Genomic DNA, 24,974 nt, shown 5'->3' with positions numbered 1-24,974 from the left:
TTTTTTTTTTTTTTTTTTTTAATGGTGTACCCAAGGCATACGGACGTTTCTGGGCCAGGGATGAATCCGAGCTGCAGCTGAGGCAATGCTAGATTCTTTAACCCACTGTGCTGGGCCCGGGATCAAACCCATGCCTCTGCAGCAACCTGAGCCCCTGCAATCAGCTTTTTAACCCACTGTACCACTGCAGGAACACCGATCCATCTTTTTAAAACCACAGAGATTTAATCTGTGGCCGTATCTATGACCTCTCCAGGAGAATGTTCCACGTGCACTTGAGGAGAGTGTGTATGCTGTTGCTGTCAGGTGCCATGTTGTGTGTGTGTGTGTGTGTGTTCGATGTACCTGGTTTACTGTACTGCTGAAGTCCTGTATTTCACTTATCTTCCGTCTAGTTGTTCTACCCATTACTCTGAGTGAGGTACTGGATTCTGCAACCATGATTGTAGAACAGTCTGTGTTTCCCTTCAATTCTCTCAGTTTGGACTTCACATATTTAGATGGTCTGACATGAGGTGCACAAATGCTTGTAACTGTTCCGTCTTCTTGCTGTACTGAAGCATTTGCTAGCATGTAATGTCCTTCTCTGTCTCTTGTAACTGCTTATGATTTAAAGCCTATTTAATTTGAAATTAGTATAGCCAGTCCCATCCTATTCTGGTTACTATTTGCATGTAATGTCTTCCTCCATCCTTTCACTCTCTCAAAAATAGTTTGTGTCTTTGGGTCTCAAGTGTGTCTCTCATAGACAACATGTAGTTAGATCATATGTTTTTAAGCTGTTCTGCCAGTCTCTGTCTTTTGAGATTAGAGGGTGTAATCCATTTATATTTAAAGTAATTACTGATAAGGAGGCACTTATTTCTGTCCTTATGCTGTGTTTACTGTAGGCCTATAGCTTTTTTGTCCCTCATTCCCTACATTCCTCTCTTTTGTGTTTAGCTCATTTTTGGTAGTGAAGCGTTTAAATTCCTCCTGGAATTCCTTTTGTGTATATTCTAGAGTTTTCTTTGTGGTTGCCTTGGGATTACATTAGTGTCCTAACACTGTAACATTCTAATTTGAATTTATAGCAGCTTCACTTCAATAACATATAAAAACTCTGCTCCTTTATACTCTGTTCCCACTTCCTTTGGTTGCTGATGTCACAAAATATGTGCCTCAAACATAAACTAATAATTCTTGAAATGAATCAGTCTCAAATTACCTACAGAACAAGATTTGGAGTTATAAACCAAAGTTACAGTAATACGAGCTATTATATTAATTTTTTCTTTAAATACTTTAAATACTTAAATCATGTAGAAAACAAAGAGCAGCTACAAACCAGTGCTACAGGAGTTCCCGTTGTGGCTCAGTGGTTAACGAATCCAACTAGGAACCAAGAGGTTGTGGGTTCGATCCCTGGCCTCGCTCAGTGGGTTAAGGGTCTGGCATTGCTGTGAGCTGTGGTGTAGGTCGCAGACGCTGCTCGGATCCCATGTTGCTGTGGCTGTGGTATAGGCTAGCAGCTACAGCTCCAATTAGACCCCTAGCCTGGGAACCTCCATATGCTGTGGGTGTGGCCCTAGAAAAGACAAAAAAAACAAAACAAAACAGTGCTACAATAAAACTAGCTATTATAACTGCCTGTGTATCTACTGAGATCTTTATTTCTGCATACATCTTTGGGTTACTGTCTAGTGGTCACAAACTCCTCAGCTTTTGTTCATCTGGGCATGTCTGGATTCCTCCCTCCCTTTTGAAGGACAGCTTTGCTGGATACATGAATCTCCGTTGACAGGTTTTTTGTTTTTTCTTGAGGCACTTTGAATGTATCTGCTCACCATCTTCTGGCCTCCACCATCTTTTCAGGGACAGATTTTGTTGATACATTTTTTTCCTCTGAAGGGCTACAATTTCCTATTTCTTTGTATGCCCTATGATGGTTTTGCTGCAAATCTTTGAATCTAGTAATATGGTAACTCTGGAAATCAGATTCTTCCCCCTTCCCCAGGGTTTGCTGTTGTTATTTTTTTTGGTCTGTTTATTTCATTTTGATTGTTGTAGGCTGTCTCTGTGCCTAGGATCAGCCTAAGGTATAAACTTAAGGTCTTCTCTGGTCTTTTCTGAGCATTTTCTTAGGAATGCACAGTCACTTTCTAATTTTCCCCATATATGCAGTTGTTTTTGAGTGTTCTAGTCTTTTATGTGTGGCTCACAAGGGAGGAAAAAGCAAAAATGATAGAGGGGAGTGCTTGGCCTTTTAATTCTCCTGTAAATCACTTCAGCGGGAGGGGGAGGGACTTGCTACAATGTTTGGAGAAGTAACAGTTGCTGTCCCCCTTTTTGTTTATGATCAGAAGCAGCAATCAGAGCACAGATACCTGATATTTGGAGGACAGGGATCAACTGACCAACCCTGGTCCCTACAAGCTGTGCCAAGCTGCTCCAAGATCATATGCATAGCTGCCTGCCACTTAACTGTATTAGGAGCTGAAACTGTCTAAAATTAACTGCAATTTGCCCTCTGATTCTTCCCCTGAAAGTTACAATTCTTCAACAGACTCCAGAGTTCCAGAATAATTACATCAGACAGATTCTGCCTGGGCCACTATGGTTGGGGGGTGGGGGGGAGAAGGATTCTCAGTGCTTCCTGTTGTGTCATATCCCAGAATCCTCTTTAATGATTTTTAAAGAAAGTTTTAAGGAATGGGTTATGAAGTACTTAAGAGTCCTCAGAGTTGAGTTAAGGCAAATAGATTCTATAGGATGAACATATAAAGCACAAACCAGGAACAACTCATCTATGCTTTTGGAAAAAATCTGGAGAGTGGTTACCCCTGGCAGAGGCAGGGTGGACAGTGGTTACAAGGTGGGCTGCTTAGGTTCCGTTTCTGTCTGGCTTCTTCTGGATGCTGGTTAACATGGGTCAGTTCATGTTTGTGAAACTTTACCAAGCTATGTACTTGTAATATGGGCACTTTTCTGTAGGTATAGTACACCTCAATACAGTTTTTTTAATCTTATAGGTTGAAGATCTTGCTTGAAGTCTTAAAAATGAAATATATGCTGAAGGAATTCATCTACCTCGGGAAGGAAAATGTTTATTTATTTAGTTAGTTAGTTAGTTAGTTTGGTCTATCCACACCCACCGCATATGGAGGTTCCCAGGCTAGGGTCTATTTGGAGCTGCAGCTGCTGGCCTACAGCACAGCCACAGCAACAGTGGATCCTTAACCCACTGAGAAAGGCTGGGAATCAAACCCACATCCCCATGGATACTAGCCGGGTTTATTACTGCTGAGCCACAATGGGAATTCCAGAAATTTAAAAAAAATAATTACAGAAGGCTTATTCACTATAGAGACACATAGAGATAGAACTTGGGGGAAAGACCAGAAGGTCTCTGAGCCTCAGATTCCCCAAATGAAGCAAAGGACTGATAATAACTATCTGATGAGGCTGTTGTAGAAAATTAAATAGGGCGACCTAGCTACCAATAGGCCAGCAAAGTCATTCCTTTTCCTCGCCCCCCCCTTGTTTTCTTTCCTGGTTTTCTAAAGCAACGCCCTCTGACATGACTTGTGATGAAGCAAATGCTCTCCAGCTGCACTGGTGAACATGCAGCCACTGGCTGTGTGGCCACTGAGCACTTCAAACAGGGCTACCGGGACTGCGGGACTGCGTTTTTAATTTTGCTTGATTTTAAATTGTATGCCGAGTGGCCACTGTGTTAAGCAGCACAATCCTAGATCTTGAGAAGTAGAAGAGCTTCGGGCAATTACTTCTTGGTCCCAAATGTGCTCTAAGCCTTGACTGGCTATGACCTCCCACAGTGCCTACTTGCCAGAATTTTAAATTCCATGAAGAATAGGATTTGGGGCCGTTTCATTCACTACTGTTCCCTATATTCACGGTGCTGACAAGGCCAGCACACGGTAAACAGTAAATACATGTTTGGATGAATAAAATAAAATTGAATTAACCCGGACTTATTTGCATATTTTTGTGGGGTTATTTTTACATAACACTTTTAATATCCGATTGAACATATTCATTTTGAGAAGCGTAATGAAAGACAGATCCAAAAATAAGTTATGAAGAGAAATTAAGACGTCTAGAGTGTGGCCACCACACTTTAAAGTTGAAGCCACAAGGGGCAACTATAGTCGCACCCCCAAGTTCCCAGAGGAAGAAGAACCAGCTTCTGTGGACGATGACCAGGAAGACTACAAGCCCCAGTCTTTTAGGGACAGCCCCAATTTAAACCACTGGTCCCAACAAAACACACCTTTCATGCTCTGATGTGCCCAGTTTAGAAGCGAGACAGTCATGCTGAACCCAACTCAGGATGGCAGGAACGACAATGTACTCAAAGCGGAGTGATGGGTTCCAGGTAAGCTGTGTGGCAATCACCTTGTAAAAACTGCATCTTATTTTGAACATACGAGGGAAGCTTAAAAGACCCTTAAGTGGACTTCTTGTAAGAGAGAAATATTCATTTTTGAGATCCATGACCTATAGCCCCAGTGGTGTTGGAATCCAGAATCCCAGTGGGACAGAAGAAGCAGGTCTTCATCAGAGCAGCCCAAGCCCCACGTTACCTGCAATGGCCACAGCTGTTCGTCTCTCGGAGGCTTTTATTTCTGGGGCCACGTCTCCCAAATCTGAGTGCCTGAAACAATTTCAGAAGAAAAGCATAATTAAATTAATGACACACAACTGTCACTTATCAAATTGGCTGCACATCAAAACTTCTTGAGGCGCCCACCTGTTTTTTCTTTTCTTTTTTTTTTGGGGGGGGGCACTGCACCCATGACATAGGGAAGTTCCCAGGCTAGGAGTCCAATCAGAGCTGCAGCTGCCAGCCTACACCACAGCCATATGAGATCCAAGCTGCATCTGTGACCTACACTGCAGCTTGTGCCAGGCAATGCTGGGTCCTTAACCCAAAGAGCGAGGCCAGGGATTGAACCCACATCCTCATGGACACTATGTTGGGTTCTTAACCCACTGAGCCACAACAGGAACTCCCCGAGGAGTCTTTAAAAACTACAAATCCTAGGAACTCCTGTCACGGCACAGCAGAAATGAACCCGACGAGGAACCATGAGGTTGTGGGTTTAATCCCTGGCCTCGCTCAGTGGGTTAAGGATCCAACATTGCCGTGAGCTGTGGTGTAGGTCACAGATGTGGCTCAGATCTGGCTTTGCTGTGGCTGTGGTGTAGGCAGGCAGCTGTAGCTCTGATTAGACCCCTAGCCTGGGAACTTCCATATGCCGCAGATGAGGCCCTAAAAAGACAAAAGACAAAAGACAAAAAAAAAAAACAAAAAAAAAACTAAAAATCCTAGTCACACATCAGATTCTCAAAACTAGAATCTCAGAGCTGCACCCAGGCATCGCTGCTTTTTAAAGTGCCCCCAAATGATTCTACAGTGCAGCCACAGTTGAGAAACACTGGTCTAGAAAAACCAGCACTCTCAAAAACTCTGGGCCGGAGCAAAGAGCCATTCAGATAGACATAACAATATACACATCCTCTGACCAGTAATTCCAGTCCTATCCTAAGGAAATAATTAAAATTTAGTTCCAAATATGGTGATGCCAACTTTATGTTTAATGGTGAAAAACTGAATGCCTTTTAAATTAAAGTCCAATAATAGGAGTTACGGGAGAGTCTTAGTCTGCAGTCTTTAAAAAACATTCTGGAGTTCCCTGGTGGCCTAGCAGTGAAAGAAGTGGCACTGTCAATGCTGTGCTCAGGTCTCTGCTGCGGCGCGGGTCTGATCCCTGGCCCGAGAACTTCCCAGTACTGTGGGCATAGCCAAAAAAAAAGGCTACAGTTCCCATTTGCAGACAAGAAGATGCTGGATACTGTTATGGAATGACGTTAACGACACGTTCATTGGTGGAGGAAACGTCAGCTCACAGCAGAGTATGTACAGTCTGATTACTATTTCATAAAACTAGGTCCATTTTTCTCTAGGTGCATACAGGGAGCTCTACCAGGATGTGCATCTAAAGTTCACAGTGTGAGCAGGAAGGGATGATCCTGAATTTATTTAAGCAGGTTGGATAAGTAGAGTCTATTTAGGATGAGCCACGGGAGGAGTTCCTGTTGTGGCTCAGAGGTTAGCGAACCCGACTAGCATCCATGAGGCCACGGGTTAGATCCCTGGCCTCCCTTGGTGGGTTAAGCATCCGGCGTTGCCGTGAGCTGTGGTGTAGGTCACAGATGTGGCCAGGGTTGCTGTGGCTGTGGTGGAGGCCTGCAGCTGCAGTTTCAATCCGACCCCTTGGCTGGGAACTTCCATATGCCGCAGGTATAGCCATAAAAAGAAAGAAAAAAAATGGATTATTTTAGGTATATCGTAGCAATGAGTGAAATGTGTTGCTTCTCTCAGAAGTCAGGGTTCCGCTGCTGAAGAAAGGGCATACACATGAGGAATGGAGGAAGTTAGAAAAGAACTCACAGAGGCCCACTGGGATCGGCGATGCCAGCGTGCACTCGTGATTTCTCTGCGCGTGCTCGTGTCCACAAGTGCACCCACCGTGTATACGTTTCCTAGCTCTGTCCACTGAACAGCCATGAAGCAAGGCCACCGTAGTAGCAGCGGGCACACCGAGCACTCTTGAATATCATTCCTCACTAAAAGACACCAGGTCCCCTTGAAGAAACTGTAGACCCCAGGGCTGGAGCAGCCAAAGAACACCATGAGCCTGAGTATCTTAACTCAGAAAATTTCGAAGTGCTCAAAAAAAAAAAAAAAACCAAAACAAAACGCCGGGGCATATCACAGGACAGAGAAGCCCTCTTGAAGGGGCTCCCACTACCAAGTGTGAGTCAACTGGAGCATGAATATTATTAAATACAGGAACTGACTTAAAACCATTGACGAACAGGCATTAGGGAGTCCATATATACAACAAACAGATAAAGCGGGGGTGGGGGGGTGGGCTCTGGCTTCTAACAGAATGCGCATGTGGAAGGGTGTGGCAGGTGGAAGAGCATCACTTTAGAACCATCCTCATCAAGAATGGTTCGCGCTGCTCCGCGTGGGTCCATCCACAGAGGAAAGGATACAGAAGATGTGGCACACGTATACAGGGGACTATTCCTCAGCCATCACAAAGCGTGAAATAATGCCATCTGCAGCACCGTGGACGGACCTAGAGATTATCAGACTAAGCCAAGTTAGACAGCGAAAGACAAACAGCATATGACATCACTCACATTTAACATCTAAAAACAACACGAATGAATTTATTTGCAGAACAAAAACAGACTCACAGACTTTGAAAAACATGTGGTTACCAAAGGGGACAGGTGGCGGGGGAGAGGGAGGGACTGGGGGTTTGGGATTGGCATATGCACCCTGAGGTGTATGGACCTGCTGTACAGCCCAGGGAGCTCTACCCAGGACTCTGTGACCATCTACGTGGGGAAAGAATCTGAAAGAGAACAGATATGTGTACATGTATGACTGACTCACTCTGTTGTACAGCAGAAATTATCACAACATTGTAGGTCAACTATACTTGAATAAAACTTTTAAAAATGAAAGAAAAAGAATGGTTCAAGTTAGAAACATCAACAGCAAGAATGCCTGTTCTTGGAGGGAAATGTTGATGAGAAGTAAGACATCTGGGAGTTCCTGTTGTGGCGCAGTGGTTAACGAATCCAAGAACCATGAGATTGCAGGTTCGATCCCTGGCCTTGCTCAGTGGGTGAAGGATCCGGCGTTGCCGTGAGCTGTGGTGTAGGTTGCAGATGCGGCTCGGATCCCGCGTTGCTGTGGCTCTGGCATAGGCTTGTGGCTACAGATCCGATTCGACCCCTAGCCTGGGAACCTCCATATGCCGCAGAAACGGCCCAAGAAATGGCAAAAAGACAAAAAAAAAAAAAAAAAAAAAGAAGTAAGACATCTGTCCGGGTTCAAAATATTTCCTCACAGGTTGCTTACTAGGTTCCGGGCGGGGGGGGGGGGGACCAGCAATTACACTTGGCTGGGTGATCAAAGCCAGTGACCGTAGGGACAGAGGGCTATCTGTGTCCCCAGCTGTGGTACCCTGAGGAAGGGACACATCATCACAGAACCCCGATCGAATCACAAAGACAAACCCGAGAAGGAAATGCTGTGCTTGAGAGGGCGAAGTGTGTTATCCCAAAGTGTGAGTGTCATGAAAGACAAAAAAAGACTGAGGAAATATTTCAGTTAAGGATGTTAAAGAGACAAGAAGACAAAATACAATAGGTAGCCCTAGACTGGATTCCGAACTAGAAGGAGCCATTTTGCGGTCTACTGACCACGTTGAAATATAGGTGCTGGAGTTCCCGTTGTGGCTCAGCGGGTTATGAACCCAACACAGTGTCCGTGAGGATGCAGGTTCGATCCCTGGCCTTGCTCAGTGGGTTAAGGATCCAGCATTGCTATAATCTGCGGCATTGGTTGCAGATGCGCTCAGATCCTGCATTGCTGTGGCTGTGGTGTATGTTGGCAGCTACAGCTCAATATGACCTCTAGCCTGGGAACCTCCATATGCCACAGGTGCAGTGAAAGAAAGAAAGAGAGGGAGGAAGGAAGGAGAGAGGGAGGGAGGAATGAGGAAGGGAAAGAGAGAGAGAGAGAAAGAAAAAAGAAAGAAAGAAATACAGGTGCTATGAATGTTACACAAACTGATGTTGATAACTGCACCGTGGTTAGGTAAGAGAATATCCCTCTTCTTAGGAAATAAGACACTGAAGGATTCAGGGATAAAGAGTGGTGATATACACAAGTTACTCTCTAATGGTTAAGAAAAAATTATCTATGTGTGTAATAGAGACGGCAAGAGAGAATGATAAATGAGCATGGTAAATGAGCTGAAATGTTAAGAAGACTCCAGATAAGAGGCCTTTTTATAAATGTGTAATTTATCTCTAAGTAGAAATTATTTTCAAACAAAACGTTTTAAAAATTAATAGTGGTTAGTTATTTCTAGGTAAGACATCAGTTGATTTTGTCTTACTTGAATTGTTTGAATAGAAGTCACACATGGTGATTTAACAAAACTAAGTGAGTATCGGAGTTCCCGTGGTGGCGCAGTGGTTAACGAATCCGACTAGGAACCATGAGGTTGCGGGTTCGGTCCCTGCCCTTGCTCAGTGGGTTAATGATCCGGCGTTGCCGTGAGCTGTGGTGTAGATTGCAGACGCGGCTCGGATCCCGCGTTGCTGTGGCTCTGGTGTAGGCCGGTGGCTACAGCTCTGATTCAACCCCTAGCCTGGGAACCTCCATATGCCGCGGGAGCAGCCCAAAGAAATAGCAAAAAGACAAAAAAAAGAAAAGGAAAACTAAGTGAGTATTGAAGCAATGCTGTGAGCCAGGGTTGGGGCCAGGATCAGACAGGCAGGTGCCCTGATTAGCAGGTGCGTGCCCTGATAATCGGGCACATCTTCAAACCAATGCCCCGCCAAGAGTGTCCACGATGACACTTCAGTTTGTGGCAGGTTCCCTCAGACACAGGCAACCTGGCTGCGTTTAATCCCCAGCAAAACCCATGTTTTGCGTTAAAATCCTAGAAGAAAGATGATGTCAGGACCCTGGGTTGTTTCTCAGCAGGTTCCCTGACGGTCCCATCCTCAGCCATCCCTGAAGAGAGTCTGGTACCTCAGTGGTCACTGCGTTCGTGGCCATTTTAGCCCCTTTAATGTGCAGAGTACTGAGCGACTCTGACTTCATCGGCCCCTGATGCTGATAAAAGTGGGAGTTTTCATTGTCTTCTCCTAGTTTTTCTGCACATACGGAAAAATACATATTTTGCTTTTGTAATAAGGAAAAAAAAACCACGTAACCTTAAAAAAAGAAAACATGACTGGTTAAAAATAGTCCCCCAGAGGGGAAGAGGCAGGCCTGACCTGGGGGTGGCCCTGAGCACGATGCTGAGCCTGCGGCAAGAGGGCAGAGGACGGGTATTTACGGCGCAGGGCGTCCCCAGGCCCTCCCGCTGCACACGGGGCTCTCAGGACCACGCGCCTAAAAATCCCAAGGCAGGACCTTAACGCCAACCCCTTCTTTTCCACGCAAGAAAGCAGAAAACAAGGGTGAAATGATCACGGGGACAACCCAGAGATCGTGCCAATTTATAAAAATACACATAAAAATCTGTACTTTATTCCCGCCAACAAACTTCCACCTAATTGAGTCCTTGTGTTGGGAACTGGAAGCTGAGCCAAAGAGAGGACAGGAACAGAATCTCACCTTTGGGCCATGCTTTTTAATTCACAGCTCCGCTTTCAATATTCGTATGGCCTGAACTGTGTCTCCTCCAGCCTCGGGCTTCCTATGTTGAGATGCTCACCCACGCGACCGCATCGGGATGCGTGGCCTTTAAGGGAGTGATGAAGGCTGAACGCGGTCAGAAGGCTGCGGCCCTGAGGGGACGGGCTTGGGGTCCTATGAGAGGAGACCCCAAGAGCCTGCTCCCTCTGCAGGGGCACATAAGAGGCCGTGTGAGGCCCACAGACGATGATCAAGCGCAAGCTGGGAGAGACGGCTCGGGAGGAAGTGGATCTGGGACCTCCAGCCTCCAGAAGTGCGAGAAACACATGGTGAGCCACCCAGCCTGTGGGACTTCGTTACGGCGGCCTGAGCTGCCCGACCTCACCAAGCTAGGAAGAAGGAGCCAGAAACTAACCCGAACCCCAACACCGATCTTCTGGCTTCCATTTGGTTCATTATTTGTGAGGCTCAGCTAGGTCTTAGGCACTTCGTAATTCTAAAAATGATAAAACCCAGCCCATCCACCAACTCCACGCCCAGCCCTCTACCCAGCACATGGCTGTACAGCTTTGCCAGGCCTCCTCCTGCTGTCCACAGGCAGAGCCAACCAAGAGTGAAAACAAACTGTGCTTCCCGGCTCCTGACAGGAGCAAGGGGGCTCTGTGCAAAGCAGTTCTTGAAAGTTACCAGTATCTCTTTCTGATTCCAAAATTCAGACCAACATATAACACAGAAAAGTGCCAAGCAAATGCCTTTGCTCTTCTGAACAACTCCTCAGTATATTAACCAATCCTCCCCTCGTCTGCCCTGTTCATGTTGCTGTAGCTCACCCCACTGATGGACGTGCCGGACTACACTCTTTTTTTTGGTCTTTTTAGGGTCACACCCATAGCATATAGAGGTTCCCAGGCTAGGGGTTGAATCAGAGCTGCAGCTGCTGGTCTACGCCACAGCCACAGCAACGCCAGATCAGAGCCAAGTCTGCCCCCTAGGCTGCAGCTTGCAACAATGCCAAATCCTTAACCTACTGAGCGAGGCCAGGGATCGAACACACATCTTCATGGATACTAGTGGGGTTTGTTACTGTTGAGCCACAACGGGAACTCACAGGGCTACATCCTATGTGCCCCATTTTACTTCCTTGTCGGGGCTATTTAGGTTTCAGTCTCCCAGGGCCCATGCTGGTCCTTTCAAGATGCCAGGGCATAGGGCCTAGAGTGGAACCCAGCTCAGGCCCGGCCTGGGGGCCACCAGCACAGCGGTCTGGCCCGGCATGGGCTCACCGTCTCATGCTGCTCAGGCCTGTGGCCTCGGTGCCATGGCTTGACCTCCCTTTGGGGGGCGCCTCCCCATACGGACCTTTCTATGGGACAAGTGGGGATCCAAAAGCCACCCCGAGGGCCAAGTGCGTCTGACAGTTCCTTCTCACTGAGTTAGGAAGCAGACATCCTGGTTTACACACAGGGCTTCTGTCTCGCGGGTGGAATTAAGATCCTGACAGCCCTAGGCCATCTGCCCTGCCAGCCGTCACTCCCGGGAGACAGGACAAGGCATGCCTTCTTTGGCCATCTTCCGTTCTTTTTCCATTTGCCCAACACAATTCCCTGAGGAGCTTGTGTTTTTGCACCTGGGGATTCTGACCCAGGAGACTCACCTCTAAAGTGGAGATGCCTGCTAGCATCTCAGAGTCGGGCCCTCTTGGACAGCATCCCTCGGGGTCAAGAATAAACCGTCCAAAGCCTGCGTGATTCCTAGCAACAAACGGGGCTCCTTCACTGGGTGGTGCCAATCAAACAAGATGGCACAGAAAACCAAACGAAAGGACACTAAAGACAGGGGCCGTCGCGTACCGTGGTGTAGTCAACAATAGATTATCAATCGTTTTGGACAATAGAGTCTGACCCAATTTTCGCCGTGCGATGCTGACAGCTTTCAAGATCTTCGTGTCCCCTCCTGCCCCACATCAGCAGACAAGAGAGCCTGGGGGCTCCCTCCTCTGGTGCTGGCTAGGGACCCTCACCCCACTGCAACTCCCAAAGCAAGGCAAAACCTGAGGCCAGTCGCTCTACCCAGAAAGCCGCACTAAATCAGTAATCAGCTTTTTCAAAGGCTCTTTGTGTGTGTGTGTGTGCTTTTTAGGGCTGCACCTGCAGCATATGGAAGTTCCCAGGCTAGGGGTCGAATTGGAGCTACAACTGCCGGCCTACACCACAGTCACGGCAACGCGGGATCTTAACCCACTAAGCGGAGCCAGGGATCTAGCCCACATCGTCTTGGATCCTATTGGGATTTGTAAACTGCTGAGCCATGAAGGGAACTCCCAGAATATCGTATCTTTTTTTGGCACACCTGAGGGCAGCAGTTCCAAGGCTAGGGCTCGAACCCACACTATCGCAGTGACAAAGCTAGGTCCTTAAGCTGTTGAGCCACCAGAGAACTCCTTTTTCAAATGCTCCTGGTTGGGTTGAACCGTATCCCCCCAAAACATATATTCAAGTGCTATGTACAGTACTTCAGGTGTGACTTCATTTGGACACAGGGTCTTTGCAGGCGCAATTGGTTAAATTAAGATGAAGTCAGGAGTTCCCGTTGTGGCTCAGTGGATTAAGAACCCGACTAGTATCCATGAGGACTAGCATCCAGAGCCTGCTTCCGATCCCTGGCCTTGCTCAGTGGGTTGAGGATCCCGAGCTGCTGTGGCTGTGGTGTAGGCTGGCAGCTACAGCTGCAATTTGACCCCTAGCCTGGGAAGCTCCATATGCCGTGGGTGTGACCCTAAAAACAAAACAAAACAAAACAAAAAGATGAAGCCATACAAGGGTACGGTGAGCCCCTGATGCAACGACTGGCATCCTTAGAAGAGAGAAATCTGGATACCCGGGGAGAAAACCAGCTGGTGATGGAAGGGGAGGCTGGCGAGATGCTTCTCTAATCCAAGGAGCAGCGAGGACTGCTGGCAGCCACCAACAGGAGGAGAGGGGCTTGGGACAGACTCTCCAGGAACTAACCCTGCCAACACCTTGGTTTCGGATGCCTGGCATCCAGGACGGTGAAAGAATGTCAGTTTCCTTAAGCCCCACCAGTTTGCGGTGCAGGGTTCTGGCCTCCCCACCAGACCAGAGCAGCACATATGTGGCTCCAGACAGCTGTCCTCTGTCCCGATGTGGGTTCTCCCCTCTCTGTGTCTGTGCTTCTTCTCTGCTTTTTGGCCGGGCACCAGTCACTGGTTTAGGGTCCCCCCTTCACCCAGCACAACCTCAAATTAACGAGACACATGTGCGAAGAGCCTGTTTGCAAAAAAGGTCATTCCCAAGTACTAGGGGTTAGGGCTTCCACGTGAGTTTCAGACGGAATGCCATTCAACCACAGTACCCACGCCCAAACCAGGGGCCATCCCACTTCTGCGAGGTGACCACAGGCTGTCAAAAGTTTCAAACTCGCAGTGCAGCCGCCAGGACTGGCTAAGAGAACGTACACGAGAAGGTTCCATCAAACGGCACAGGGGGACGAACGGAGGTCAGTTTGTGTGACACAGGCAGTAGATGAGCACCGTGCAGCCGAGCATTTTGGTCCCTGCAACATGCTGGGGTGCGCAGGGAGCGTGGCAGAGGCCACTCCTGTCCACCTGCTTTCAGGCACCTCGAATTTCCTGAGAGCAGCCCACCGAGAAAGGGCCCCTCAAGCAGAAGCGTCTGGGCTGCTGCTGCTGCCCCTCCGGCAAGGCCCCGGGCGACGGTTACAGCAACACCCCGGTCTAAGTGTTCCAAGGAGAGAGTCTGTGTGACAAGCAAGTAGTCTTCGTCTCTGCTTCACTGGACCAGAGGAAACGGCTCTTCGACCTTTTTTTTCCTTTTTTCTTTTTTTTTGCCTACGCTACAGCCACAGCAACACCAGATGCCCAACCCACTGAGTGAGGCCAGGGATCGAGCTGGAATCCTTATGGATACTAGTCGGGTTCGGAACCTGCTGAGCCGCATCGGGAACTCCCTCTTTGGCCTTTCAAGGCAGCTCCAATCTTTCAGGATCTTGTACTAGAGCTGGGTTGGGGAGATGCTATGAACACTCCTTATACAAACTCCACACAATACACGTGTGCTAGTTTATAAAACAGAGCTGGCCTCCCTGCCCTGCACGACGAATCAGGCTGCTGTAAGGATCCAGAGAGATTTACATATGTGAAGCAAAATTATACAAGACAGTTAGTGTTTTCTTGGATTTGACCACTTTATTTATTTATTTATTCTTTTTAGGGCCATACCTGCAGCATCTGGAAGTTCCTGGGCTAGGGGTCGAACTTGGAGCTGCACCTGAGGCCTACGTCACAGCCACGGCAACGCCGGATCTGAGCTACATCTGCAACCCACACAGCAGCCTGCAGCAACGCTGAATCCTTAACCCACCGAGCCAAGCCAGGGATTGAACCTGCCTCCCCACGGACATCCTGTCTGGTTCTTAACATGTTGAGCCACAATAGGAACTCCTACCCATATATTTATTTACTGCTAGAGACTCTTCTAGGAGTTTGGGATACATCAGTGAAGGACATAAATATCTCTGCTCTTGGCTGACCTTCCACAAGGTGGGAGAGACTGACAAAGAACAGTGTTTGAAAGTGTTGAGGATACACTGGCGGGTGTCAAGTGCTGTAGAAGAAAGGAGGTATGGACCGGGATTGGGTACGAGGCGTGTGGGGAACAGGGGCAGAGACTGCGGGAATTAGGCCAGGCTGCACCTCCTGGAGAAGCGAACCTGTGGGCAGGCTTGGCAGGAAGCGAGGGCACACGGCTCCCTGGGAAGAGAGTTCCCGGCAGCCGCATAGGCCGAAGGGGCTCGGGGATCAGGCAGAGGCTGGTGCAAGTGAGCGGGAGGAAGGCAGGAGGGGAGGTCAGGTAAGACTGAACTTTCCAGGCCACAGAAAAGACTCCAGCTTTTTTTTTTTTTTTTTTTGCTTTTTAGGGCCATACCTGAGGCATATAGAAAGTCTCAGGCTAGGGGTCAAATTGGAGCTGCACCTGCCAGTCTACTCCACAGCCACAGCAACTCAGAATCCAAGCCACATCTGTGACCTACACCACAGCTCACGGCAACGCCGGATCCTTAGCCCACTGCATGAAGCCAGGGATCGAACCCGCAACCTCATGGTTCCTAATAGGATTCATTTCCGCTGAGCCACTACGGGAACTCCAAGACTTCAGCTTTTATTCTGGAGGATGCTCAGAGTGCAAGTTGACACGCTTGTTCTATGCTGAGGACAGATCAGAGATGACGAAGGTCAGACCCAGGAGGCAGCAGCAGAGGCTACCACCCAGGGTTGGGCTCCGAAAGACTGACAGATTTCATCAGACCGGGAAGAGGGTGTGACAAAGAGCCCAGGAAACCTCCAAATATTCAGGCTCAAGAGAGCTGCTACTGTCTCCAGGGGGAAGGCCGTGGATGAGTGGGGCTGTGCGACATGAGAGGGGCTGGTGCTCATGTTCTAGCCCGGGTGGGGGGACCCACTTCCTTGGAGACGCTGGGCAGCACAGGGACTAGGGGGCTGGGGGTGCTTAAGGAGGGCAGTACTCACTGTGCACCCTTTCCTAAAGACACGCAGTCTGCCCACAACAAAGGTAGAGTCAGGAGTTCCTGCTGTGGCACAGTGGGATCAGAGCCCTGGGACGCAGGTTCAATCGCAGGCCTGGGCACAGTGGGCTAAGGATCCAGTGTTGCCTCAACAGTGGGGTAGGTTGCAGCTGATCCCTGGCCCAGGAACGCCACATGCCATGGGGAGGGGGGTAAGAAAAGCAGAGTCAACTTGCTCTTCATCCATGATAGCAGAAAAAAATTAGGGTGTGGTCAGATCTGGAAAATCAAGAGACCAACTGGAAAACCACTATGAGCAATGAGAGAATTCAATAAGCTGGGGACATTAGGGCTGCACCCGAGGCATATGGAAGTTCCCAGGCTGCACCCAAGGCATATGGAAGTTCCCAGGCTAGGGGTTGAATCGGAGCTACAGCAGCCAGTCTGCACCACAGCCACAGCAAGGCCAGATCTGAGCGGCGTCTGCCATCTACACAGCAGCTCACGGCAATGCTGGATCCTTAACCCACTGAGCGAGGCCAGGGATCAAACCCACATCCTCATGAATACAAGTTGGGTTCGTTACCACTGAGCCACAAGGGGAACGCCCCCCAAAATTTTAAAAGCCAAATAGCCATCCTATATACAAAAAGAAGTTTCAAAATGTGGAAGGAAGACTCCTATGGGGTGGGGGAGGCTTACTATAATTTTAAAGTCAATCCTCCCCAAATTAACCTGTAAGTGAATTCAGGTTCAAAAACGGATAAACTGATTCTATTGAAATATTTGTACAAGAATAGGAAAATTCTAACAGAACAGTAATGAAAGAGAACAAAACCTGCCAGACAGTAGAACATAGTACAAGCCACAGTAAGTTAAGGCTGTAGTACTGGTTCATGAACAGACAGAGTCCGGTAAAAGAAGAGCCCCCCGTAGGTCCAAATGCAATTGGGAACTGTGTCCCCGATCTGATAGCTCTGCAACTGTAACTCAATTACAATAACCTGAAAAAAAAAAGGTAAATCCCTACTGCTCTTTTCACCAAAATGAACACTACCTGCATCTGAGTTAAATTAGAAATTGAAAGAGTTCCCGCTGTGTCGTACTCTGTTAAGAATCTGACTGCAGCATCTCGGGTTGCTGTGGAGGCATGGGTTTGATCCCTGGACTCGTGCCGTGGGTTAAAAGGATCCATAGTTACCCGAAGCTGCTGCCTAGGTCGCAGCTGTAGCTCAGAGTCAATCCCTGGCCCAGGGAACTTCCATATGCCGTGGGTGCCATTAAAAAAAAATGAAAAGAAAAGAAAACGAAGTATAAAATACACTGAAAGAAAATATTAGAGATTAAAAAAAAAAAAAGATCTCAGAGTAAGGAAAGTTTCATAAAGTCAGAAGGCAAATGACAGACAGGAAAAAGCATTCGTAATACAAACAACAAAAATTGGTTTGCTCAGCCTACACAGATCTGCAAATCCATGAGAAAGAGCCAAGAATCTAAAGAGAAACAAAATAACAAAGGACATCTCTAAAAGGCCTTCTGGGTCTACAACAGAACAGGGAGGAGGACAGGAATCCCCACTGTGCCCTGCCTGGACCCCGCTGCTGCTCCAATGATGCTGGCTTCTCACACAGGAACAGCGGGTACCTGAATTTTCATTCGTGTTCCTCTTATACCTTTTGAGATTTTTACCATGTGCATATATTACTGTCTTTTTTTTTTTTTTTTTAAAGTAAAGCAACTAACAATTTTGTTAAAGGTTACAAGGTAGAGAGAGAACCTAAGACAGAACCACCGCATCTCAACTATAAGACTTTCCGGACAAGCAGGTGATCTTGCTCAGAAAGCACAACCTCCCAGAGGGAGTCCTTCCTTAAAGAAAAGGGCCGCTTCTAAGTTATTCCACACTCCACCGTCTTCCCTAAAAGCGTAATTGAAGGTACAACCACTCTGCAACACGGCTTCTCACGCCAACGAACCACGCCAACACACCCTTCACTTTCCTCCAGAGCGCGCCACGGAGAGGCCGAAGGAGCTTCGTGATGAGAACAACGTAAGGTAACTATTTCAAAGGCAAAAAATAAACATTAATTTTACTTCTTTGAACAGCTCCTTACATGTTGCTAATTTTTAAAACTTCTTTTGTAAGAGCATTTGAAACTAATGAATAGCAAAGAATTAATAAACTCTCAATTGATTACATAAAAAAAAACTGAATCCAACATTATTGTTGGGCCTCAGTAAAAAAAAAACTGAATCCAACATTATTGTTGGGCCTCAGTAGCCAAATTTAAACCAAATGTCCTTAATGGGGTCACTGTGTATCATATTTTAACTGAAACGGCTTAGCTGGGCCTCAGTTCCCCGTCTGTGTAATATGGTCAGTAACAGTTACTTGCCATAGGGTTGCTGTGAAGATTAAATAACATAAGATATGCAAGAGCACTTAAGACAGAGCCTGCAGACACATGTCCTGGAAGCAGACAGCATCTCAATTTCCTACACCCTCCCTCGGACTGGAAAGCCCCTGCCGCTCGTGGTTCTGGGCAAGAGGAGGCTCTCCTTTGAGCTGGGACAGAGGGTGGCCGCATGACATCTGCCACCTGTGGGCAGGTCAGTGGGGTTCAGGGCCAGAGCCAGAGAGGCTTCAGCCTACAACCCCATCCTGGGCCTCTCATTTTCTCCAGTAGGGACACACTGGGGTGGCTGCTGGCTCCCTGCGCAACCCCAGCGGGGCGGGGGCACACTCTGCCTCCTGCTGGCAAAGCCATGTGCGTTCTTTGGCTCTTTGGAAGGTGCAGAGGCTAAGGCTCCTGCTGGACCTCTCCCGGGAGCACGTGCACACCTTGGCTGAGCTCCTGAGCGTCTCCTCCCACAGTGGCATCCGTAGGCCCTTTCCCCTCCTCCCGCCCCGGCCTGGCCAGCGGACCCAGCCTTCACCCAGGGCGAAGAGCTCGCAGCTCTGCGGACCCATTTGGACCAGGCCAGGCTCCCATGGAAAGCTGAGCCCCTTCCTGAAGGACCTTTTCCTGCCCCACAAATGATGGCATTAGGAGAGAATCTGCCTGGACGGGGAAGGCAATAGGTCTCCCTTTCCCGTCCGTCCGGGGGATGCTAACGGGCAGTGCTTTCAGCAGCCAAGGAGCTGAGCGGCCAGGAGGGCAGGCGAGGCCGTCCGCTGGGGCTCCTGGCCTCCCCCACTTTCCCCAGGACCCTCTCATGGCATCCGCTCCCCTCCCACCCCGGCCAGGGCAGAGGCTGCTTCAGTGCTACAAGGACCACATTTTCTGAAACGAAAACCGGTTTACTTAGGGGATGTGGGTGGTTAGAATTCGATGTTACCAACCAGATCAAAGAAACTGGGACTATCTCTGAAGGACCAAGTTCTGAGGAATTTCAAGGATGATGTTTCCATCTTAGAAGATGGGGTGCATGAAAATGCCATTAGCGTCCCATTTCTCTTTTTTTCTTTCTTCTTTTTAATTTTTATTTTATTTTATTATTTTATTTATTTATTTTGCTTTTTAGGACCACACCTTCGGCATAGGGAAGTTCCCAGGCTAGGGGTGGAATCAGAGCTGCAGCAGGATTCGAGCTGCGTCTGCGACCGCAGCTCATGGCAATGCTGGATCCTTAATCCACTGAGTGGGGCCAGGGATGGAACCCAAATCCTCATGGATGCTAGTTGGGTTCTTAACCCACTGAGCCAGAAAGGGAACTCCTAGAAGAACACTTGTGCATGTCCAGAGGGAGATACCCACTGCGTGGCACCATCTTACAGAGAAACCTGGAAACGGTCTTAACTAAATAACATAACCATGCCACAGAATGTTCTATACATGCCAAATTTTAGGTAAATCTTCTTGTTCTCACGGGGGAGAATGCTGAAGCACAGCCCTGGGTGAATAAAGCAAAGCTGTAGAAGAGCATGAGCCCATTTATGTACAAAGAGAGGAAATAAATGGTTAAGATGACAAGTTTTATGTTACATGCAAAATAAAACAATAAATGTAAAAATTGGGGGAGAAACAAAGAACAAATATAACACATAAATGCAACAAAAAATGTCAGGATACCTGCCTAACTAAGATGGGGGGAGGGGGAGGAGCTCTAGTCGACTCTGTAAGCATGTCTCTCTCAGAAAAATAATAGCCTAATTTCAGAAACACTAAAACTTTTTAAGTGGTGGTCTATGGAAACGCAGACGACGTCTGATTTTTTTTCTTTCTTTCTTTCTTTTTTTTTCTTTTTAGGGCCGCACCCACAGCACATGGAGTTTCCCAGCCTCGGGGTTGAATTGGAGCTGCAGCTGGAGCCTAAGCCACAGCCACAGCAACGCCAGATCTGAGTGGCGTCTGCGACCTACACCACAGCTCACAGCAACACCGGATCCTTAACCCACTGAGCGAGGCCAAGGACTGAACCCGCATCCTCATGGATACTAGTCAGATTCGTTTCCACTGTGCCACAACGGCAAACGAATCCCTACGTTTGATTTTTCTCCTCTGTTTCATAGTTTTGGTTTGTTTGTTTTTCAAAGCATCTACCACTAACAATCTGAAAAAAAATATACATATTTTGCACAGTTAACTGTCCTTCTAGAGAGGTGTGGATGGATGGCTATAAAACTGCTGGAGCCCCTCAAGATGGGCTACACATGATGAGGGCCATAGACCTTGGTCCCAGGAAAATACACAGGAACCTCCAGTGCTGCATACAATTTCAGGGGATGCAGGGCCCTGGCAGCCCACCCATGAACCATGGACCCCAGGTTAAGAACCTCTGATCTGCACATTTAAAGCTGCAGAAATGGATGCAGAGAACACGTGCTGGGATTAGACAGACTCCCGGACCCAAGGCAACTCCAACAGTGACGGCGCAGGCAGAGCAGAGAAGAGACAGGGGCTGCAAGGAGTGGAAGCTCGTAGGAGACGGTCGATGGTCGCGGGATGCGCATCTCCACCTCGCCTGCCCTCTCCGCCTCCTCCACCCTGCTGTCACATGGATTCCCCGAGAGCTTGGTGACAAACATCCTTCAGCGAACAGGGAGCAACAAGCCCACAAAACGAGGCCAGGTCCTGTAATCTGGCCCCGACTCCATCTCCGGCCTTGTCTCGACGTAGCTCCAGAGACGCTGGGCTGTGAGGCGTCTCAAACATCTCTTTTCCTTCGATGGCTTCATTCTTGCCATTTTCTTTTGCACGATGCCTAGCACAGGGGTAAGGGCCTCAAAACCTCTCAGGGTTTCTTCTTTCCTTCCCAGCTCTCGCATGGAAATCGTCACTTAGAAAAGAACACCAGGAGTTCCCGTCGTGGCGCAGTGGTTAACGAATCCGACTAGGAACCATGAGGTTGCGGGTTCGGTCCCTGCCCTTGCTCAGTGGGTTAACGATCCGGCGTTGCCGTGAGCTGTGATGTAGGTTGCAGACGCGGCTCGTATCCCGCATTGCTGTGGCTCTGGTGTAGGCCGGTGGCTACAGCTCCAATTCGACCCCTGGCCTGGGAACCTCCATGTGCCGCAGGAGCGGCCCAAGAAATGGCAAAAAGACAAAAAAAAAAAAAAAAAAAAAAAAAGAGAAAAGAAAATAACACCAGTGGGGAGGGAGTGGGATGGACCGGGAAGCTCGGAGTGAGCAAACTACTACACTTGGTAATGGATCAGCAGTGCGGTCCTGCCGTATAGCACGCGGAGCTATACCCAGTCTCTTGGGATAGACCATGATGGAAGATAATATAAGAAAGGGAATGTGTATACATATGAACGACTGGGTCGCTTTGCTGTACAGCAGAAATTGGCACAACACTGTAAATCAACTATACCTTGATTAAAAAAATAAATTTCAAAAAATGTTCAAAAAAAGAAAAGAACGCCAGATTCGGAGGCTTCTCCATGACCAGCCCAGCAGAAAGAAAGGCTCCCCTCCCATCCCTGCCTTGAATCGTTGGACTTGTTCCCACAGCACCTAGTCTAGGAGGCTGAACGTCTGCTGACTTGAGAGAGATCAAAGAATCCTAGGAAACCAGGCCTCGCTGGCTAGACTCTGGTCTACCAGCAAAGCGTACAGACCTCTTGAGGTGTGAACCGTCCCCACATTCGTACATAAGCACATGGTTCTTTCCATGAAATGAAATAAAGTATACTACATACGACAGGGTCACTGTGCTGTACAGTAGAAACGGACAGAACACTGTAAATCAACTATAATGGAAAAAAATAAAAATCATTAAAAAAAATAAAGTCCACTAAACACTTTGTGGCAGCTTTGCCATGGGTATGCCTCAGAAATTAATGCCAAACGCAGACTTGGGAGGTAGCTCATACACAGAACTGCAAATATCAAATCTGCACTAAGACCACCTGACACAGGGACAGAGTTTAGCACGACCGCCCCAATAGACCCAGATCTACCAAGTAGAGGGCTTGGATGCCAAATGCCCCATCACTTTTGTAAAGGTCTCATGGCAGCGGCACACAGGCTTAGCCTCCCTCCTGCTGCCTTCAGCCTGCTCTGCCTCACCCTGTTGTGACAAGAGGGCTGGGAATGCAGTGGGACCTTCAACCTCTCGATGAATCAGCCTGGCCTTCTGAGAGATGAGCTATTTATTCTATTTACAAGCTCAAAGTACTGGGTACTCCTGACTGCTCCTCCCCGAACCTCGAAAGACTGCAGGTAGATGGAAAATGCCCATGACTTGGCTCGAGTCAAACGCAGCTTGCTCCATGCAGGCCCAGTGCATTCAGGGCACGGCTCGGGCCTCACGGGCAAGGGGCCTAAGGGCCACCATCGCCACCCCCAGCAGCCCCCACGCCAACCCCGCCCCAGTCAAAGCCCTTTGTGAGGTGTGAGGATGAACTTGAACGGCTATGCCAGCCACAAGCTTGAAGACACTCTGGATGATGGACAACAGTCAAATAAAGTCCAATACCAACTAAAGCAATGACCTTGAGACGAATCTTCCTCCTCTGCGAAGCGTGGCTGTTGGATTAATTCTGTCATGCCCAGCTTTCGAGACTAGTTAAATTACCAAAACAAAAAGTAATCATAATGAATGGCCGAGGTTTTATTTTGCAGTAAGGATTGTATAAAATTGCAAACTCTGTGTGTCACCCGCATTTCCGAAAAGAAATCACGTTTTAACGCCAGGACAGGAGAATGGAGATGATGTCAGAATAGGGGCACCCCCTGTAACCCGGCCCGCGGCCCGGCCCAAGCAGGAGGCCCAGGCCAGGCCGAAGCAGGGTCTGCCCGGCCCTCGCTGCCGACGGTGGGGACTTTCGGGCTGCGTCCCGACGGCGGCGAGAACCCAGCATCAACTCCAACGCGAGCAAGCGGAGAAAAGAGATGCGGAAGGCGGGGTGGCGGGCGCCGCGGCTCCAGGCCGGGGGCGCCGGGGGGGGGCCGCGCCCGCGCTGCCGGGCCCCGGCCCCCGCGCCCCCCGCCCCGGATCCCGCCCCCGGCGCCGCGATCCCCACTCCGCCCGCGCCCCCCGCCCGTCTCCGCCCGCCCCCGCCCCGGCCGCCTCCGCCCAAGGTCGGCAGGAGAGGGCCGCGGGGCCTGGCGCGCCGGCGGGCGGGGGTCCGGGGCCGCCGGCCGGGAAGGGCCGCAGCCCGCCGCCGGCCGCCCGCAGCCCCCACCCCGCAGCCCCCTCCCCAGCGCGGCCGCGAGCGCCGCACTCACCCGGGCGACGCCATGAGCGCGGCGAGGTCTCGGCGCTGCCGCCGCCTCCGCTTCCTCCGCGCTGAGCGACTCCGCCGGGGAGGGGCCTCGCGCCGGCCGCCGGCCGCCCGCCGCCCGCCGGGGCAGCTCCCGGCGGCGGGGGCGCGGGGAGGGCGCCGAGGCGGCCCGAGAAGGGTGCGAGCGGCCCCGGCGGCGGCGGAGGGCGCCCGGGTCCCGGCGCGGAGCGGCCCGGGCGGGGGCGGGGGACCTCGGGGAGGCGGCCCGGGGTCAGCTCGGCGCGGCCCGGGGGCGGCGGGGGCACGGGGTTGCCACGGGCACGAGGGCGGTCCGCCGCGACCCGCAGCCCGGACCCGCCCATCTGCCCAGGTGCCCGGGTGCCCGCGGGCCAGGACTCCTCGGGAGGCGCCTTCGGGGCCAGTGCGGCCGAGAACCTGCCCAGGGGCCACGAAGCAGCGGCAGCAGCCAGGTGAGGTCCACACCTCCCTGCGATGTGAGTTTCATTTCCCTGCGAAAAGCCTTGTCTTCAGCTCTGGCGTGCAAGGCGTTGTTGTTGAGCAAAGCAATAACTGCTGTTTCTTACGTGATGTGCTGTCTCGCCCGCGTCGCTGGCCTCTGAGAGCCAGTTAGCTCTTGTAAAACGTGTGTGAATTCACATTGTGAAGCCCTGAGGAGCGTGGGCACTTTTTATCATTATTCGCATCGTATTGTTTATCAATAATATTGAGTCTGGACGTCCTGCACTGGGTTTCACAGCATCTACTCTGGGTACATGGAGCCTCCGTTCCTGTCTCAGCAAAATGAATTTTCACAGGTAAATGGCCTCTTGCAAGTAAAAACACTTAATAAAAAGCTCTGGACAATGAAAACCATTGTTGATGACATTTCTCTTATGTTAAGTATTATTCGTCCACTAATAAGAACAAGAGAAAGCAAAAGCTGTGAGTGAAAGCCTAGGCTCTGGGTTGAAATCATACCTGGGTTGAAATCTCAACTCTACCAATCACTAGCTCTGGAACGTGAGGCAAGTTAGAACCTTCCCAGGGCTCTACCTTCCTCAGTTGAAAAACGAGGATAATAAAATAGGTCTCTTCGTCTCTATGAGAATTGAATGAATTAATATTTGTAAAGTGGTTAATGCATTGCCTGGTAAATGGTCTCAACCTCCCAAGAATCCCTGCAGCCTCCTTGGTTCCGAAAATGGATCTTACAGTCGCTGCCTTGAGTTCAGAGTTCAGAATTAATACTCTGTAAGTAAAGCCACAGGACTTGTGAGACCCAAAGTCGGGGTAAGTCCAAGAGGACCAGGGTTACAGAAGCGTTTGGGGAGTGGGCAGCTGCTAAATGGCCTGATTCACGACAGTAATGACTGCCACTGGAATGAGGGCGCTTAGATCCTTTTTTTAAATAAGCAGTTGGTGTTAAAATCTATTTGGAAATAATAATGTCAGTTCGATGAAATTATTCTTCCTCAGGATGAGTTTTACCAGGTA

The 24,974-nt window shown here is 49.3% G+C and overlaps 1 protein-coding gene across 1 annotated transcript in view; it reads right to left on the bottom strand.

The window, feature by feature from the left end:
- The window catches only part of LOC100525140 (up-regulator of cell proliferation), a 36,538-nt gene extending 12,929 nt beyond the window's left edge, over nt 1-23,609 (bottom strand). Inside the window, 2 exon segments of the mRNA XM_021079349.1 lie at nt 4,587-4,657; nt 23,485-23,609. Of these exon segments, the coding sequence (XP_020935008.1) occupies nt 4,587-4,657; nt 23,485-23,498 (85 nt within the window). The 5' untranslated portion in view covers nt 23,499-23,609.

Source organism: Sus scrofa, chromosome 18 (assembly GCF_000003025.6).
Source record: "Sus scrofa isolate TJ Tabasco breed Duroc chromosome 18, Sscrofa11.1, whole genome shotgun sequence".
In the NCBI taxonomy this organism is placed as follows: Eukaryota; Metazoa; Chordata; class Mammalia; order Artiodactyla; family Suidae; genus Sus; species Sus scrofa.
This window is presented reverse-complemented; position numbering and strand designations above follow the sequence as displayed.